This window comes from Triturus cristatus, chromosome 11, assembly GCF_964204655.1.
Source record: "Triturus cristatus chromosome 11, aTriCri1.1, whole genome shotgun sequence".
NCBI lineage: Eukaryota > Metazoa > Chordata > Amphibia > Caudata > Salamandridae > Triturus > Triturus cristatus.
Genome location: NC_140594.1, coordinates 1,149,302,539 through 1,149,321,553, shown reverse-complemented (window position 1 = coordinate 1,149,321,553; position 19,015 = coordinate 1,149,302,539). Strand labels below are relative to the sequence as shown.

Here is a 19,015-nt window from a genome sequence, read left to right as displayed (position 1 = left end):
ACCCCTATACTATCCAACACTTACCCTACTGTTGCACCCCCTGGAGTTAGAATAGTAATTTTTACCCCTATACTATCCAACACTTACCCTACTGTTGCACCCCCTGGAGTTAGAATAGTAATTTTTACCCCTATACTATCCAACACTTACCCTACTGTTGCACCCCCTGGAGTTAGAATAGTAATTTTTACCCCTATACTATCCAACACTTACCCTACTGTTGCACCCCCTGGAGTTAGAATAGTAATTTTTACCCCTATACTATCCAACACTTACCCTACTGTTGCACCCCCTGGAGTTAGAATAGTAATTTTTACCCCTATACTATCCAACACTTACCCTACTGTTGCACCCCCTGGAGTTAGAATAGTAATTTTTACCCCTATACTATCCAACACTTACCCTACTGTTGCACCCCCTGGAGTTAGAATAGTAATTTTAACCCCTATACTATCCAACACTTACCCTACTGTTGCACCCCCTGGAGTTAGAATAGTAATTTTAACCCCTATACTATCCAACACTTTCCCTACTGTTGCACCCCCTGGAGTTAGAATAGTAATTTTTACCCCTATACTATCCAACACTTACCCTACTGTTGCACCCCCTGGAGTTAGAAAAGTAATTTTTACCCCTATACTATCTAATACTTACCTTAAATGCAATTTAATATTATGCGTTGTAATGGTATGCGTTGTAATGGTAGTATGCGTTGTAATGGAATGCGTTGTAAAGGTAGTTTTTAAAAATGCGTTGTAGTGTCATGCGTTGTAATGTCATGCGTTGTAATGGATTGTGCGTTGTAAAAAATGCGTTGTAAGTGCATGCGTTGTAAAAGTGTGCGTTGTAACGACATACGTCCGGTGCAACAACTGAAGTAGCAGCTCCAGTGAAAAATGAGCCACTAGTTGGCCATGACCTCAGTTCCAGCCCGATCCAGGAACCTTGTTGTAGCATGGATTAGGCCCCCCCTTATGTGTTGTTAGTGCCATTGTTTGCCTCCAGTGATTTCTTTGAAAGTACTGAGGCGTGTTGATTGACTTACTGCAAGACTTGGATGGAGTAGATTTGAGCCTTTTTTGTCAGTAAAACAACTATAGTAGATAAAAGTGTCTTACTCTTTTGTGGGTGTGTTTTTTTTTATTTGCATGTGACTCCTTTAAACACTCCTTGGTTTTCATTTAAAAACACCCTTTTAGTCGTATATATTCCCCATTTTCCAACCAGTTCCCTTACCGACTCTACATTTACTACAAAATTGTACATCCCATGGGTGGAGGTCTCCCCAAATAAGAGGTGAGGCAAGTGAATGCAGAGATCTCCAGGAGGAGATTTGTGAAAAGTATTTCTGAGTAAATATTTAAAAAATGCTTTGTGAATATGAATCACTATTTGTATGTTCTATTAAAAGGTCTTACTACTACCGTCTTGTGGAGGTTTGATAAAGCTAACCTGGATTATGAATGCCCTTGGTATAACTTAAAAGTCAGTACCTCACTACTGGCAGGGCTTACCCACATTTCCATCATTTCAAGGCCAAAAAACATAAGTTCCCCAACATTTCAAATACTAAAATCTAGTACTTAAAGCCAATTCAACAATTATTTTAGCACTGTGCACTACCAGGAATGGTGTATGCTATTGTGGACTATGTACTGTTATGCAAAGAAAGCAGAGTGCAATCATGAATAGAAAAAAGAAGGAAATATATTTCATGGTAGCCTGATTTTTACAATGAATTTAATATTCAGACAATTAGCCATCCATAATACACATGTAGGTCTTTTCTCTTTGACATAGGTGACAAATTAAATTAAATCATATAATAAATTAAACTTTTTATGTACCAGAATACAAAATCAGAAATAACAGCAATCCAAATAATACTGTAAAGACTCATATAAAAATATATTTCTTATAGCTGGCTTAATTTCCTACAATGCAGAATGTTTAGAGTTTAGACTCTATTGAGATTTCCAAACTCTCTGGAGTACAGTTGTCCAACTTGAGCTTTCTGCCTTGGTGTCAAAAGTGTTGTGTCATGTTATGCAGCACAATAACCATCAGGAAAAAATGGCAGCTCAACAAAGTAATATTATGGAGTGTTGTGACATCCATGGAGATAGAAGAAAGGCCCATCACACAACAGGTAAGGGAGGAAGAAAGATATGGTGTTACTCCTCCTGACCAATCAGAGGCAAGCAGCAGCAAAGGTTTTCCCTGAACACTCCCTACTCTGTCAAAGACTCAAGGTTACTGGGCTATTGCTTGTTTGTGCACACCATGTAGAAATAATTTCTCCTCAGTAATTTGTTACTGGTATTATCCCAATTGTTCTGCAACAAGTGGAATTCCCTCTTCATGAAACAGCTGTATTTATTTGAACCTCCAGTTTTTTACAACAAATTCACACAGGAGGCAGAAAAACGTAATAATTTTCAACTGAGGGTGGCACAACTGCTAGTTTATGATGAGCACAGCAGCAAAAGAAGTTGGTGCTCATGTTTTGGAAAATTGATTATTACCCTTGCCAAGATGTGGCACTTTGGCACAAGTCACTATACATAATGTAACAAATTATTAATGAAGCAATTCCAATAATAATATGTAAAATAACCCAGTTTTTAAAATATTACCTTATGTTTTTCTTGGTACCGAAGCACATATCAAAATACTGGAAACAATAAATTATTGCTATTAGAGGTTTTAAGCATAAATGCAAAAACTGTGCAACTGTACTGTAAAGTGTGATTTATTTTATGTATTTGAATAAGTTAAATATAGCCACTCTTTCAATCATGCATCAATTATATTGATCTATTTTGTACTAGTCTTTTTCTCTGGAAAGAAGACATTTTTTTCATCCCATGTTGCAGCGTAGGTTTGTTCCTCAGCTTTCTGAAAAAGCTAAAACATTGAAGGAGACTGACATGTCATGTGCATACGGTACCAGGTTACCAGAGTCAGAGGATGTCTACGGTTGCATGTTTCCAGAGTCAGAAGATAAACTTTCACTTAGCCTTTGGGGACGGCCTGAAACAGCTAAAACATCGAAGGAGACTGGCATGTCATGTGTATACGGTTCCATGTTTCTAGAGGCAGAGGATGTATACGGTTGCATGTTTCCAGAGTCAGAAGATAAACTTTCACTTAACCTTTGAGGTCGGCCTATTTTTGCCTGAAAGACAAACAAACAAATTGCCATTTAAAGTTGGCTTCAGTTTTTCATAGCTGGCAGTGGAATCATACTATAAAGCAGGGATCATTTAGTTCAAGCTGTTGTTACTATAGAATAGGACATGGTGAATGAAACTCAATAAACACAATTCATCAAATAATCCCATTGGCATGAGTCAAAGGCCTTTTATGCACGCTTACCTATTGAAAAATATATTCACAATGTGTTATATCTCAGTTAGGCTGACATGTTCAAATACTTCAAGAAGAACATACCTTCAGCAGTTAAAACAACCCTTGAATCAACACAAAGAGAAACCTTTACAAAATATATAGAAATAATCATTAACAACAGTCATAGGAGTTTGTGCCACTCATGCCAGATCAATGAGAGTGAACTGTTCACAGTGTTATTCATCAAAAGAGCTATTCTTAATTCCAAATATCTGTACCCAGATTTGAGCCAAGGACTAACATTCCTATAAATAAGCATATGAATACTGCACTTAGATACCTGCTTAGAGCTGCAGCCTATCCAGTGCAGACCATAGGCAAGAATGTCAGGGGGCTGGACAACCCCACAAAATATCTTGTTGAGTCAATTTTGCCTTCTTTAATTGGTAGTCAATTGGCCACCATAGCAGGATATTAGACCTGTCAGTTATCATGGTCTCCCTCAAACATTTTGCCTACATACCTCCAAGTTTTGCTGAATTCTTTTTTGTTGATCTTAGGACTGCTAACCAGTGCTAAAGTGCTTGTGCACATTCCACTGAACATGATTTGATTGGCATATACTAATTAGCATATTTAATTTGCTCATAAATCCCTTTTGGAGTGGTATACCATATACCCAGTGTTTGTAAATGAAATGCCACCAGTGGGTCATGGCATGGTGAGCAAAAAAAACAATGGATTTAGGCCCAGATCTCTGTACTGGGGTGAATGTATGTCATTGTTCTGCATTCTGTCCATCAATTGTTCTTTTTGCATTTGTCACCCCGAGTTGGACGGGTAAGCCCAGATGTGGGTCCCGTGCTCTCCATGCCACTGGAGTCAAGCTATCCTGGCTGATGAGGGCTGAAATCTTGAAACCGGTCCTAGGATGCTTCTTTCCAGTCCAGGGAGGACCTGGCCTGGCAGTTCGGGCTGGACTGTTCCCATTGGGCGCAGGGTCAAGACTCATTTGCATATGGCTGGGATCAAAACTGTAATGGCGAGAACAAAACAATGGATTTAGGCTCAGATCTCTGTACTGGGGTGAATGTATGACATTGTTCTGCATTCTGTCTGTCAATTGTTCTTTTTGCATTTGTCACCCCGAGTGGGACAGGTATGCCCAGACGTGCATCCCGTGCTCTCCATGCCACTGGAGTTAAGCTATCCTGGCCGATGAGGGCTGAAAGCCCGAAACCGGTCCTAGGTTGCTTGTTTCCAGTCCAGGGAGGACCTGGCCTGGCAGTTCGGGCTGGACTGTTCCCATTGGGTGCAGGGTCAAGACTGATTGCATATGACTGGGTCCAAACTGTAATGTATGGTGAGCAAAAATACGATGGATTTAGGCCCAGGTCTCTGTACTGGGGTGAATGTATGACATTGTTCTGCATTCTGTCTATCAATTGTTCTTTTTGCGCCAGTGGGTCTGCAGCACTTATTGTGCCACCCACTTAAGTAGAACTCTAAAACATGTCCCAGGACTGCCAGTACAGCCTGAATTCAGTGTTACACTGCTGTGTCGACTTGGCATTTAAACCTCCTTGCAAAGTCTTAAACTCCTCTTATATTACATATAAGTCACCTCTAACATAGGCCCTAGGTAGCCCATAGGACATGGTGCTGTGTAATTAAACGGCTGCACATGTACTTTTTAAATTGTACATGTATTAATAGGAAAAAACTCCTAAATTAGTTTTTCACTACAGTGAGTCCTACCCCTACCATAGGATAACCTTGGGGATTCCTTTACACATTTAAGAAGTTATAATTCCTAATTGGGAGAAGGTAGATATCTCCTGTTTAGTACCTACGAAATTGTAATGATAAACCGTCTGTAATGGTAAAGTCGGATTCTTTACATTTGTAAGAAATGGAATGTTTAGAAAGCTGACTTTTTTCCTGCACTTAGCCCTTTGTGCCTGTAGCCTTTCATTGGTCACATGACTGGGTCTAGCTGACAGACGTTGTGATTTCTCCCAAAACAGTCACACAGCAGAAGGAATAGGTCTTCCTTAATGGATCGTCACTGGCAGGATGGGGGTCGAAGCGGAGCACAGACCCTCTTATGCTTTAATAGCCTGGGTTTACTGACAAAATATCGATGTATAAAATATAGAGGAAAAATATAGAATGTAAAAATATTGACTCCTTATACTTAAACCGGTAAGTACAAAAATATCACAAAAAAATCAATGTTAAAAATATAGTTGTACAAAATATCAATTTTTTATATATAAAATAAAATAATTAATTTTAAATATATTAAATAATAAAATAGATTTAAAATAAAGAAAGTAGATATAATATACATTTTCACATATATAACAAATAAACTTAATGAAAAAGTTAAACACACAAACATAATAATAAATATATATATATTTTTTCCTTTAAAACAATTATGAAACTTTTAATTGTATTTTATTTTATAATTATTAAAACTATATAACAATGCATATAAAATGTATATATATGGAAATGTTTGCTCGCACGGCCGCGCTAACAAAGGAGCCCGCACTCCAAGGTAATCCTCTTAAAGTTGTTTATTCGTTCTCACTGACGCGTTTTGACCTCTCTGGTCTTCCTCAAAGTAAATAGAAAATGCAATAAAGTGCCCTATTTCACATAAAAAGAAACATGAAAACGCTGCATCAACATGGTAAAAAGACTTTTACCTCATAAATCAATTTTTACTTATCATACGATTAGAAGACAGACTTCAAAATCAAAATTTCAAGGAAGTGACAATAATAACGACATAGTGTGTACAACAAAATATAAAACGTAATATTTCAGGAAAAATTGGGACAAAGGAAATAAAAGAAGGCATCTGTCACAAAACTCAAACATAAAATAAATTATAATTAGTGATGCAAAGGAACATGTATGGAGCCCTTATTGAACATCAAAGAATAAATACGTATGGCCAAGTGACCATTGGTTACTACCTGCTCGAGAAATGCAGTACCATCCGTACATACATAGGGAATCAGCCGACCCCCTTCATTTCATATAATTGGACTATCTCCCAGATAGGGAAACTCTACCAAAAAACTTATATATGTATATGCCAATAACATAAAATCTATAAAACAAAACATTCTATTATAAATTAAAACAATAAACTATAACAATCTTAAAATTCCCACTCCAGTCAGTGCAACAGTAGGTAAAGTGTTGGATAGCGGAAGGGGTAAAACTTACTATTCCCTCTCCAGAGAGTGCAACAGTAGGGAAAGTGTTGGATAGCAGAGGAATAACATTTACTATCCCCAATCCAATTAGTGTAACAGTAGGGAAAGTGTTAGATACCGGTGGGCTAAAAATTATTATTCCCACTCCAGTGAGTGCAACAGTAGGGAAAGTGTTGGATACCGGAGGGATAAAATATACTATTCCCAGTCCAATCAGTGCAAAAGTAGGGGACTTATTGGATTGCGGAGGGATAAAATTTACTATTCCCACTCCAATAATTGTAACAGTAGGAAAAGTGTTAGATAGCGATAGCGGAGGGGTAAAAATTACTATTCCCACTCCAGTGAGTACAACAATAGGGAAAGTTTTGGATAGGGTGGGGTAAAAATTACTATCCTCACTCAAATAAGTGTAAAAGTAGGGAAAGTGTTGGATAGCCAAGGGGTAAACATTTCTTTTCCCACTCCAGTGAGTGCAACAGTAGGAAAAGTGTTGGTTTGTTGCGAGGTAAAATTTAATATTCCCACTCCAATCAGTGCAACAGTAGGGAAAGTGTTGGATTGCAAATGAGTAACAATTAATATTCTCACTCCAGTCAGTTCAAAATTAAAAAAAAACAAAATATGAACAAGAAACATATTTTAAAACAAAATAAATAAAAAATACATTTATATGTTAAAAATTAAAATACAAATATATTTAATAATACGAGTTACAAAAACCTATTATAATGTTAAATGCATATGAGAAATAACCATATAATTTGTTTTTTTTGGGTTGCAGGTTTGACATCGGGAGTGAGGAACTGGGTGTGGTTAAGAGTAAGGTAGTTTCTGATTGGCCAATATAACGTAGGAAAGAAGCGTGTAGACGCAGCGCGTAATGAGTTTAAAGCAACAAACGGCAATTAATTAGGAAAGGGTTACAGATATGGGAGGGGACACATCACAGGCCGTTCTCTTAAAAGCAGCGCGCAGAAAGCACGTAACATTTGGATGGTTATCAAGTTGGCAGGAAGATGACCATAACAACAGATTTCGAAGGTATGAGTGCAAATCACGTTTCTTGCTTGGTAACAACCTGAGTAGATAGACACCCTCTTGTTAGTACAACCAAGGGGATTGATCAGTGCAGTTTAATGAGTGGGAGTAAGATATTCATTAATAAAAAAGGATGTTTTTTGGAAGAGATAAGCTTGAGCATTGTCTTAGTAGTAGTGTAGAGCTACGTTTTGAGTGGGAGCACGTCAATTGTGGGATAACAAAACTGCTTTTTTGGTATTTGAAAATAGTAACTGATATGTTTTAGTGGTTAACATACACAGTCTAACTGCTATGTTTTGAATTTATAGAGTACCCCTGACGAAGGGCCAGGAAAGGCCCGAAATGCATTGGGTGTTTAAAATGAATTTATGAGGAATACGTATGTTTACTCCATGCTTTGGAATAAGGCCAGATGGCATTTCCCCTGCATTAAGGATATGGTCAACATATGAGGCCTCTCAAGGGACGAAGATGAACATTGTAGAAGGTTCAACTATACATTTTTGGATAATACTGGAATAAAGACTGATAAAATTGGAGTAACGCTGTGGCAATTGTGTTAAATGCATGGAAATAAGCTGTGCGTCCGGCATTGGGGTGAGACGTCACTCCAATCTTTGAATGTGTTCATACAAGTATATGGTTATTGGGCAGACCATGTTTCCCGGGCTTGCACGCAAAAGGATTAAAAGAGAACAAATTATATCATATTAGTGGAAGAAACAGGTGTGCACTCCGTCACATCTTTTGAAAAATACCTACAACTAACATAATAAATAAAATAAAAAACTAGTTTCAAACAAATAAATATTTTTAATTAGAAATTATTTAGAAACAAAAACATAAATCGTTACATAACTATACACAATTCACAACCCACATATAAACTCATAAAAATTAATAACCTTCCCACACTTTACCCCTATAATCCTCACAAACCACAGCTACAATTAAACTGTAAAAAATTAATTATTCAGTTAAAACTTTTTTCAATTAAAAAACTAATAGTATTTAACAACTAATTATGAAGTGAGTAAACTTAATTTACTCCCCACACTTTACCCCATAAAAGTAAAACCCACACACAAAAACTAAACAATTACCCTAATCAAATATCAATTAATTAATTAATAAAAATGATCAACTAATTATTAATTAAACATAAATTACTTCCCACCCTTTACCCCATAAACCCCACAACCCACACCTAAACAAGTTAAAGAATTACCATATTTAATTATGAATGAATTAATTAATATTAATTACAAATAAATTAATTCCCACAATGTAACACTATAAATCCTCATTTGAAGAAATATTAATTAATAAAAAATAAACATTAATTTATTATAGTTAAATTACTTCCCACCCTATTACCCTATAAACCCACAACCCACTGCAGAATTAAAAAACACAAAATTTAATTAAAATAACATTGATAACTATTGAAAACTTTACACATATATTAAAAAACATAAACAATACCTATACGAAAAAACTTGCATCACATACATTTAAAATATAAACTGAAATACATAACACTGATTAAAAAATGGATATTTTAAACAACTTTTTTGCAAATTATATTAATGACTTCTATATTTTTAAAAACGATATGTCCTACATTAAATTCACTATTCTTGACCACTAAATTCTTGCTGTCGATATTTCTGTGTCACGATATTTCAACTCGATATTTGTGTAAGTCGTCATTTCCAACTCGATATTCTGTCTGAATACCATTAGCCTGTGCTCTGCCTTCACACAATGGGCCTAACAACCCTATGTTGTCTCTGCAGCCAGCTTGGAGCAAGGGCACGAGAGTCAGGAAATTTATTGCACTTCAAAGAATCTTTCAAGAAGCTTTTCTCACCTTCCAGAAGAAGTTTACTAGGGTATAAAAATAGTACCTTCAGCCCCAATCTTCAGTTCACTACTGGACCTGTGGAAGGACTCTGAAAGGACTGCTTGCTGCCGTGACCTCCTGTCCACTCTGCGAGACTGATGCTGTACCCGAAAGGACTGTTTGACTGCCTGCTTTGAGCCCTCTGAGGTCAGCCCTGCTGTTGAGCCCTGCATCTTCTCCTGCACCAAGGACTATCAGAAGTGATGCTGGAGATTTTCAGCTTCCATTTTGGCAACTACATCCAAACATAGACATTTTTGCCATGGCTTTGACCCAAGGCCAACAGATGATAACGCTCAATCCTCAGACACCCCCCCCCAGCCTTGTCCTGCTGAATTTTACTGTCTCAGGAATTTGTCTTTAAGAATTTTTTGAAGTCTGAAGGTAAGCACTTACCAGGCCCAACTGATTCCTTGTATTTGAACTGCGTTCCAGTGTGAATGGCCTAAACTTTCGACTTTGACTTGGTCTCGTGAGACTAGATGCCTGCGGTTGGCACTTTTATGTGCTACTTTTCATAAAAAACTTTACAAAATCATAACTCCTGTTCTACTGATTGAAATGTTGTTGTTCTGGTGTCAAATAATTCATTACAATTGACTCTATTTTTCTAAACTGGTTTGTGATTTTTCTTTTGTTCTGTTTCCAATATATTAATGTTAGTGTGCTGCATATATACCTTACACATTGCCTGATTGTTATTTGTGTCAAACTACCGAGGATTAAGCACAAGTTAATTTAATAACTTTTTTGGTTCTTCCTCAAGGAATTGTGGCTGTTGCTTGATCAGGGCTCACACCCCAGTCAACCACCAACCTAATTACTCACACATGAAAAATTAATATTATTTAATGTCTCTGTACATTAAATACAGCAGGTCTATTTGTACAGACAAATTTGGTGGAAGAGTTGGCTTTATAAATCTCAGTTTGGGGAGAGTTTTGAAGTTACTATTTTGGAAATGTAAATAATTTAAATAAAAATAAAATTGAGCCAAGGGCTGTCTTTTTTGCTGCATATGCAACGCATGTGATTACAACGCCTTGTTACAATGCATACCATTACATCATAAGTTGTTTCTACAACTTGCTGTAGGGGGCGTGCTGCACTTAAGAATAGTATAATTTACTATTCCAACTCCAGCATGCGCAGCAGTAGAGAAGGTGTTGGAATAGTAAATTATACTATTCCTTAGTTTAGAGTGCCCCCTACAGCAAGTTGTAGAAACGACTTGTGTAATGGTTAGCGTTGTAATCGCATGCATTGTACCGTATGCGATGTAAACGCTGTTTCCCACAAGGAATATGTGATGTTACATTGCATGCGGTACAACGCATGCAATGTAAATGCTGCTTTCCACTAGATAAAGGCTAATGACACCCATATACATATCACATTTTCAAACATTGTATGTGGTTGTCAATAAGTTGTGGATTGTTGTACCGGGCCGACAATTGGATGCATCAGAACCGCTTTGGTTTATTACCTGTATGAATGAGATTCTATTCTTAGGTGCAGGTAGTCCTACCAACCTGCAAATTTACAGTAGCACAGGAGATACATTTTACATCTATGCTTATTTTGCAGAATCCAGCCCTCAAGTTATCCATGCCTCTATGTTTCACGAGGTCCGACTGTTGCGGGCCTCTTTATCTTTTATATTGGTGACTGTATGAAGCCTGTGAAGATATCTGCGGAGCAGTGTGCACTGTTACATTTTAGGTATAACCTCTTTGAACCAGAGCTAGTGCATTTCTTGATTTGTGGAAATATAAAAGGAATAAACAAGTAAATTAGAGTTCAGATCACACATCACATGGAAATAATTGCATCACATTTGCTGGAAATTTGCATGGTGTTAGATCACTCACTTTGATCTATGCATACCTTCATTGACGTATTCACAAGATCAAGTCTGGGTTTCCAGTTGAGGAGTTTTGGGGTGTTTTTCGGAGTGGATAATGATGTCAAATCTGTGTCCTGAAACCTTTGAAAACCTGAAGAAGTCAAAGAGAATTAATTGCAAAAAATAGTGAAGGACCCACGTTCTAGGTGCTCTTGTTATGTAAGCACATTCCCCATCAGAATAGGATTTGTTTTATGTTGTAGGCAACTTTGGCGGATAGTCAACAACAATAGGTACTTTATTGGGTGTGAAATCAGTGAGTTCCATTAAACAATGTGGCTGCTCAGCATAAGGTTTGCTTTGGCTGGTACATTTTGGAATCAATATTATGAGCATATCTAATTTTTGGCACAGCCAGGGTTGATGGGAAGCTTTAAAATGTTCCACGCTCAGCACTCTGATGGCAAGAAACATTTCCCCTGATTTCACAAAATCCAAACACACGCACACACATAAATCTGCTAATGAAACATTAGAATTGTGAATCCTAGAAACTATTGTAGTGCATGTATTTTATACCATGAGCAAAGTTTCACACTGTTCCCAATTATTAGCCATTGTGGTAAGGTTGGCCTTTCTGCAGATCTGCCCTAGATTTATTTGCCATTTTGCTGAACCCTATATCTGAAAGAAACACGTTAGTTAGATTCCTCAACTAAGAATATCCCCAGGCGTCAGGCTGGATCGGGAAAGATTTTTCATCAGCAATACCCTTGCGTGTCGCTAGGCGTCGTCTGTGGCTCCGCGTCCGTCGTCGTGATCGCCGGGATAACGTCGTCGGAGTACTTAGACGCCGCCTTTGCGCGCTGACGTCATTTCTTCTTTTTTCCGTGCCAGTAAGCGCCGATCCGGGAAGAGCATACCCTTTTAGTCACTTTTTGACTAAACTTTTTGAACTCTTTTGGTTCCATTTCCAGTCGACCTCGACTCTGGTACCAGTAGGGATGCCTGGACTGATGTCGGTCACGGATCACCACCGCCGGTCTCTCTATTGCCTTGGGGCTGACCATGAAGCAGAGTCATGCCTCGACTGCTGGGCCTTGACCTCGAAGGCTAGGCGGGAGCGGTCCTGCAAGCTACTCGAGATCCGGCAGTCGGCTCCCCGCCGCTCACGGTCCCAGTCGAGGAGGAGGTCGAGGGACCGGTCGCGGAGCTGCAGCCATCAACGCTCGTCGGGGTCAAAGTCCTCGCATTCAGGTAAGTCGAGGCACAGTAAGAAGAAGTCGAAGAGGCGACATCGCTCTTCTGACTCCCCTAGCCGGTCGCGCGACTCGGCTGAGGGTTCAGGTGGCACCACCCGCGCGGCTCCGTCAGAGCTGCAGGAGCCCCGTCCGACCCCATACCCTCCGGTCCCTGGGTCTGACGCGACTACGGCGGAGATCAGAGACTTCCTCATGGCCATGAGGAGCCTGGCCCCGCCGTCGACGCCGGTCCCGACGCCGCAGGCCCCCGCGGGATCAAGGCCTGGATCCCCGTTGACGCCGGTCGACCTTATGGTCCCTCCACCGACGCCGACCCCTCCAGTGCCGCTCCCGGTGCCACCTTCGGATGACGTCGTTCCCCGGTTTAGTCCTGGTCCGGGCCCGGCGTCGGAGCAGTGCCGATGGATGACAGATTCATCTTCCGCCCGGCTCCGGCCCTTCCACCTGTATACCAGGAGTCGGATGACGGAGACGACTGGGAGGGGTCTGAGGACCCTCTAGCACAGCAGTGCCAGTTATCTCAGGACTCGGAAGACGAACTGGGGGATGCCAGTGGTCTTGATACCGCCCCTGACACTGGCTTCATCTCTCCTCCCTCCGTGGCTACGGAGGAGGGTGCTACGTATTCTGTGGTGCTGCGCAAGGCATCCAAAGCCCTCGGGCTGGAGCTTCCTGCTGTGACCATGAGGACTAATCTCCTCACTGAAGTGCTTCAACCGCCGGTTAGCTCCTCGGAGCCTCTGCTGCAGTTCAATGAAGCACTGACCGATGTTCTGATGGGCACCTAGTCCAAGCCCTCCACAGTCACTCCTGTGGACCGGAACATGCCCCGGTGCCACCGCCCTGCACCGGGCAACCCCAGTTTTCTGTCGGTGCACCCCACCCCCGAGAGCCTGGTTATCCAGGCCTCTACCTCCCAGACCTCCTTCCCGTCCGCTCCCCCGGATCGAGAATCCAAAAGGTTGGAACAGTTTGGGGAGAAGCTGTTCTCCTCCCTTGGTTTGGGGTTGCGGTCTATCAACACCGCGTGCCTTTTCGACCGTTACTCCCACTCTCTGTGGGATACGGTGGAGGACGTGCTGCCCCAGTGTCTGGAGGAGGCCCGGACACGGCTCGCCCAGGCTCTTGCCGAGGGGCGGGATGCGGCACAGTATTCAATCCGATGTGTACTGGACACAACAGACTCGCTAGGCAGGGCAATTGCGCCTGGCTGAGGTCCACAAATTTCTCCGGGGATGTCTAGAGCACCCTCATGGACATGCCCTTCGATGGCCGTCGGCTTTTTGGCGACAAAGCGGATAGTGCGTTGGAGCGCTTTAAGGACTCCAGGGCTACGGCCAAGTCCTTGGGCCTCTCGGCCCCACGCCCGCAAACTTCCGCTTTTTGCCCCTTTCGTGGCCAAGGAAGGGGCGCCCTCTCACGTCCGTCTAGCCACAGGCCGCAGACCCAGTCTCAAAGCAGTCGCGGACGTGGATTCTGCCGAGGCGGAGCAGGGGGACAAAGAGCCAGTCCGTCCACATCTACCCCAGCAGCATCCGCCTCAAAGCCCTCCTAGCCCGAGCTTTCAGGCCCATTCCACGCCAGTGGGAGGCAGAGTTCGCCATCACCTGCTCCACTGCCGTACCATCACATCGGACAGGTGGGTGCTGCAAATCGTCCGAATGGGGTTACTCTCTCCCCTTCGAGGCGACCCCTCCAGCCATGCCACCGCAGTACCACCACATGTCTGGGGATCACTTGAAACTTCTGCGGGAGGAAGTTACGGCCCTCTTGGCCAAGGGGGCCATCGAGCACGTTCCTGGCCCAGAAGTAGGTCGGAGATGTTACTCCTACTACTTTCTGGTTCCCAAGAAGGGGAAAATGGGCCAACACCATATCTTGGACCTCAGGAGCGTCAACGCCTTCCTCCGAAAGGAGAAGTTCAAGATGCTAACCTTAGCTCAGATTCTGGCTGCCCTAGACCCTGGAGACTGGATGGTAGCGTTGGACTTGCAGGACGCTTATTTCCACATCCCTGTCCTGCCGGCCCACCGGCGTTACCTGGGTTCATGGTAGGCGACGAGCACTTTCAGTTTACCGTGCTCCCCTTCAGCCTCACCAGTGCCCCTCGGGGGTTCACGAAAGTGATGGCGGTGGTCGCAGCTCACCTGCGCAGATTAGGGGTTCCAGTCTTCCTCTACCTCGACGACTGGTTGCTAAAGGCGGGCTCGCCCCAGGCAGTCGTCTCCCACCTCCAGACTACGGCCGACCTCCTGCATTTGCTGGGGTTTTCCATCAATGTGCCGAAGTCGCATCTGAGTCCCTCCCAGAAGCTCCTCTTCATCAGAGCAGTTCTGTACTCGGCGCAGTTCCGGGTCTATCCTCCGGAACAGCGGGTTTGGGATATTCAGGCTCTGATTCTGATCTTTCAGCCACTATCCCGGGTTTCGGTCAGGTTGGTGCTGCGGCTTCTGGGTCTGATGGCCTCCTGCATCCTGCTGGTACATCACACCCGGTGGCGGATGTGGGCTCTGCAGTGGGACCTGAAGTTTCAGTGGGCCCAGAGTCGGGGCAACCTGTCCGACCATGTCTTGATCTCGGAGGGCACTGCAAGCCAGTTGCAGTGGTAGCTCACGGACCGCGATTGGGTCAGTGGCAGATCCCTCTCCCTTCCCCAACCAGAGCATACAGTAGTGACGGATGCGTCCCTCCTGGGATGGGGGGGCCACATGGGAGAGGCGGAGATCAGAGGCCTCTGGTCTCCGGCAGAGTCCCGGCTCCATATCAACCTATTGGAGCTGCGGGCGAGCCGGCTTGCACTGAAAGCATGCCTTCCCTCTGTCCGGGGAAGTGCAGTGCAGGTGTTCACAGACAACACCACCGCCATGTGGTACTGCAACAAACAGGGCGGGTTGGGGTCATGGACCCTATGTGAGGAGGCTCTACGCCTCTGGACATGGCTGGAACATCAGGGCATTACCCTGGTGGTTCAACACCTGGCGGGCTCTCTGAATGCCAGGGCGGACGAACTCAGCCGCCGGTGCATGATGGATCACGAATGGCGTCTGAACTCGGACGTGGCACAAGGCCTCTTTTGGCAGTGGGAAGAGCCTTGGTTAGATCTATTCGCCACCGAAGAGAACGCGCAATGTCATGAGTTCTGCGCGTTGGAATTTCCAAGGCGGCACTCGCTCGGAAACGCTTTTTGTCGCGAGTGGAGCTGCGGTCTGTTGTACGCCTTTCCGCCTATACCACTTCTGCCCAGAGTGCTGAAGAAGATCAGGCGCGACGTAGCCCAAGTCATCCTTGTGGCTCCGGATTGGGCACGAAGATACTGGTATCCCCAGCTACTCAGTCTATCGATGGATTCCCCGATTCGACTGCGTCTTCAGGAGGATCTTCTGTTTCAGCAGCAGGGGACGGTCCTCCACCCGAACCTGTCCAGCCTCCACCTCCATGAGTGGAGATTGAGCGGCGGCAGATGATGCCATTTGACTTGCCTCCTGAAGTCTGCAATGTTATTCTGGCAGCCAGGCATTGTAGGAGAGTAGGGTCTGCTTCCTATGGTCACCCCCACTTTTTGCTTTTGCTTCACTGGTTTTCGACTTAGATGTGGCTGTTGGCCTGCTAATCAGACCCACAGCCCAGCTGTTCTCTCTCTAAATTCATACTATGTACTTTAGGTACATAACCCAATTGGTAAGGATCACCTTATTGGACCCTGTACAGTGTACCTTAGGTACCCAGGGCATAGGTGTACCCTAGGCCTACCAGGGGCTGCAGCATGTATTATGCCACCCCTGGCTGGCCTTCCATCGTGACACAACTGGCTGATCACTCAGCTGGGGCAAGGTTGTGTAATCACCCCTTGCTTAGGTGTAGTATCCCTATACCTACCTTATATATAGACACATGGGTAACCTGTCAGCCACTCCTATAGCAGGCCTTAACAATCCTGGAGGCAGAGTGCTTGGTAACATGTGAGATGGTGCTCTAGCGTGAGCTGAGCCTGTCTGCAGCTTTCGGAACCATGTCCTTATAGCTGTTCTATGATATCGCCTACCATATACTCTTAAAGTGCCTTATAATCCTTGCGGTTATGGTAACTATGGTTTGGCTTTATCAAAACATGTCGTGTAAGGTGTCTAACACTTTGGAATACTACCCCCACACCATTTCTGGTGGTGAGGATAGTATTCCCCCCTTCTAGAGGGGAAGACATGTTGAAATCCTACTACCCGGTTAAAGTTAACCAGAGCCCCAGCGTCACAAAATGGACGCTGCTGCCACAGACACAAGTCTGACCTCCTGCTGCTGGGAGTGCTTCCAGCGAGGGAGGCTTGTACAATAGGTTTCCTGCCTTGGGAGGTGCTAGCACCACCCCAGACAGGACTTAGTGTATTGGGGCAGGGAGGGATGAAAGAAACGAGACACTGCCTGGGGCACACAAGGTGTCCCATGCATAGCCCGGTTCAAACCGGTGCTGGGGCACTCCAGCCCCAGTCCTGGCGGAAAACTGGACAAAGGGATGGGGGTGTAACCACCCCCCTCCCTGGTCCCACCCATAGGAGGGACCTAGCAGGTAACCCAGCCCCCCAGATTAGTATAAGAGTGGGAGCTGAGTCCCTAGGACTTTGGATTATCCTGAATTGAAACAAGACATGAAACTCTGGACCTTCGACATTCGACGACAAGAAGAAGACTGAAGAATCTCCCTTGTGGCCAAGGAGTGATCACCCTGTGCAAACAGGCACCATCAAGCAACCTGCCGTTTGCTTCTGCCAAAGTTCTATGAGGAACCGACTGCAGAGCCCAACCAGCGCCTTGACTTCCAGACTTCTCTGACCCTGATCCACAGCCGAGCTGAGATCCGTGGAGACGACGAGAGACGTGGGACTGGCTACCTGGGAAAATTGTCTAGTAGCTTCCAGTGCAGCTTCTGAGGCATCCTCAAAGTTGTACTCTGGGGATTGAGAAGCCCCAACCCCAAGCACCATCTGCACCAAAGATCAGCCCTCCACACTCCACGAGTTCTGCGTGGGGCCCTTCTGCATTTCCCTGCTCGACACGTCTATCCGGTTGCTGGCCCGTTGGCTAGTAGCCTCTGCGACGACGAACCTTTGACTTTCCACTGCTGGTTTGGTTCACCCAGACTGGCCCTTGCTTCCCTGTGAAAGAAAAGCACCCCAGACCTTCCTGGTCTGCACCTGAAACGAATTTCCCTTTCTGCGTGGGTTGCCTTTACCAAGGCTTGTTGACTCCAATCGGGACGTCCACACCGCCAACAGCAAGATCCTTTGTGGGATAGCTCGTATCCTGGTTCTGGTTGTCCTCGACGCCTCCTGGTCCACGCAGCTGCAAAGACAAGCTTCCAGACATCACCTGTGTTCTGCACGACATCGCCTGGTTCCTTCCTGGTTCCACACGGTCACTGGCTAGTGACCCAGACTTTGTCCCATCTGCTTGCAGGTGTTCTTCCTTCAAGATCCATCCTTGGATCCACCGGACATCTTCCTCCTGGCCGCCTGCCAGCATCTGTTCTTCAGGCATCCATAGGATCCAGCGACGACACCCGACACACCTTCACACCTATGCACCCGTCTCCTGTGGGTGAGGTAACGCGAGTACTCCGGTGCTCCAGTGGATATTGACTATCCAAGTGTCTAAGTCTTGAGTTGCTTCCTCCTAGCTCCTCCGGAAGTGTCCTTATTCTCCCTATTTCTATCTTTTACATTCCCATTGACTTTAATGTAACCCGCTTGTGTGTTTCCACACTGCACACGCTTCCTGTGGGCCTCCCACTTCCTAACTCTTGGTAGGGTAGTGTAGCCCCAGCGATTCTCTAGGCCCTAGGCCTACTCCCTGTTCGTGAAGTGGTACTTATACCACTTTCTTAGTATATGGTTTGCGTGGCCCCTGGGCCTAACTGTGGGGCATATTATCAAGCCAGGCGATAAAATTATCGCCGCTTTAGGGGCAGAAAACTGCAGCTAAAATGGCGATAATGGGCTTGATAATATGCTCTATGGAATTCCAATTGAAGTCCATGTTAGATGTCCTTCACATTTAACATGAGCTTCAATTGGAATTCCATAGAGCATATTATCAAGCCCATTATCGCCGTTTTAGCGGCAGAAAACTGCCGCTAAAACGGCGATAATTTTATCGCCTGGCTTGATAATATGCCCCTGTATTTTCCTGTGTAACTTAACGTATGCTACTTAAGAAATTGTTTGTACTTAGACCTCTGACCTCATAAAGAGTGCTGAGGGTATATGCTAGAATAAATACATTCTAAACTTTATATATACTTGGTGTGGTGTCCTTTCTTTTGGTATTCAAGGGACTATAATGGTATAACAGCTGGCTTCACATGCCATACAGAGTTTAG

The 19,015-nt window shown here is 43.9% G+C and overlaps 1 protein-coding gene across 1 annotated transcript in view; it reads right to left on the bottom strand.

Moving 5' to 3' along the window:
- Nucleotides 1-1,853: 1,853 nt before the first annotated feature.
- The window catches only part of LOC146788618 (uncharacterized), a 192,113-nt gene continuing 174,951 nt past the window's right edge, over nt 1,854-19,015 (bottom strand). The window contains 2 exon segments of the mRNA XM_085633186.1: nt 1,854-3,178; nt 11,425-11,534. Of these exon segments, the coding sequence (XP_085489312.1) occupies nt 2,891-3,178; nt 11,425-11,534 (398 nt within the window). The 3' untranslated portion in view covers nt 1,854-2,890.